Source organism: Penaeus monodon, chromosome 24 (assembly GCF_015228065.2).
Source record: "Penaeus monodon isolate SGIC_2016 chromosome 24, NSTDA_Pmon_1, whole genome shotgun sequence".
NCBI lineage: Eukaryota > Metazoa > Arthropoda > Malacostraca > Decapoda > Penaeidae > Penaeus > Penaeus monodon.
The window spans coordinates 13,474,297-13,475,469 of NC_051409.1; the positions used below are offsets into that span (position 1 = coordinate 13,474,297).

The following is a 1,173-nucleotide window of genomic DNA, read 5'->3' on the forward strand; positions in this document are numbered from 1 at the left end:
GACATACTGTAGCCAGTGGACCTTCATCAATGTTGCAACCAGTCCAGGTATTCCAATTGGGCTTTGGAGGAGACCATGACACAACACCACTTGTCACTGGAGGAGCCTCACTGGCCTGAAATTCTGAAGGCTTAACATCTGGCATCAACGACTGAGGATGAGAAGGATCACTGAGGTTCTGGAATGAAATGGAAATAAAATTAAAGCCACACAACACCTACACCTCTTTTGAAATAAAATTCTGAAGGGACCCAAACAAGTTTTTGAAAACATGTAATTTCCTTTTCTACAAATAAACATGAACATATGTCATTGTGTTCATTGCCCAAGTATGTATCCCCCTCCCTTTTTTTTTCTTATGTAATATTGTGTATGTAGTAAGCAGCAAGGATATAGAATTACCATATGCTACACTGTATTTCCACATTCCTAACAGTTTTTGTACATAAAGATATGTACTGAAAGCAACTTACTGGCTGTACTGGAAACACTTCTGTAGATTTCAGCACAGCATCCATCTGAGTGACAAGTTCCGGAGACATCTGAACCTCATAAGGTGGAAGCTTCTCACTCTCTTTCTTCTTAAGAGTTCCAGAGAAAGCTTCAATCACATTCAAGTGGAACAACTGCCTGACAAGTGACAGGGCACAGCTTTTGCTTGCTGCCTGCTTATTAGACCCAGTTTCACGACCATATAGCTCTGAGGGAGGTTGTTATATTAGCTGGCATGAAAGGTGAAAATACTGTAGAAATGAAGTATATAAATATATCATTTTATAATTTAGGATCACAATTCACATGCATAAAACAGAGAAAGAGGAAAGAAGTGCTTAATGATAAAAGTAATTACTATGGTCCCTTGCCCCCTTTTCAGGCTTAATTCCCATGCAAAAATTCATGCGTCTTACAACACTTCCCTTTGTCAAAGCCGTCTAAATTAAATATAATATTAGAAATCCTCATGCTAGTATACATATTCTTCCCTATGGTATTATTATACAAGAACAATTACTTTCACTTCTTTGTATCCATATACTAAATTCACTGCAGTGCTACCTCTTGGTTCCTCTGTATACATACATAACAGTTTGTGTAATAATGGCTGTAATATCATCAAGAAAGCAGGGATCTATGGCTTTTCAATTCTTTAAAAACTTGTTAATGCCCTTTTAT

General features: G+C 37.3%; 1 protein-coding gene across 1 annotated transcript in view; it reads right to left on the minus strand.

The window, feature by feature from the left end:
• The window catches only part of LOC119588597 (ATP-dependent RNA helicase A protein-like), a 19,877-nt gene that overhangs the window by 9,155 nt on the left and 9,549 nt on the right, over nt 1-1,173 (minus strand). Inside the window, exons 7-8 of the mRNA XM_037937240.1 lie at nt 474-700; nt 8-178 (exon numbers count right to left, since the gene is read on the minus strand). Coding sequence (XP_037793168.1) covers nt 8-178; nt 474-700 — 398 coding nt within the window. The remainder of the gene's footprint in view (nt 1-7; nt 179-473; nt 701-1,173) is intronic.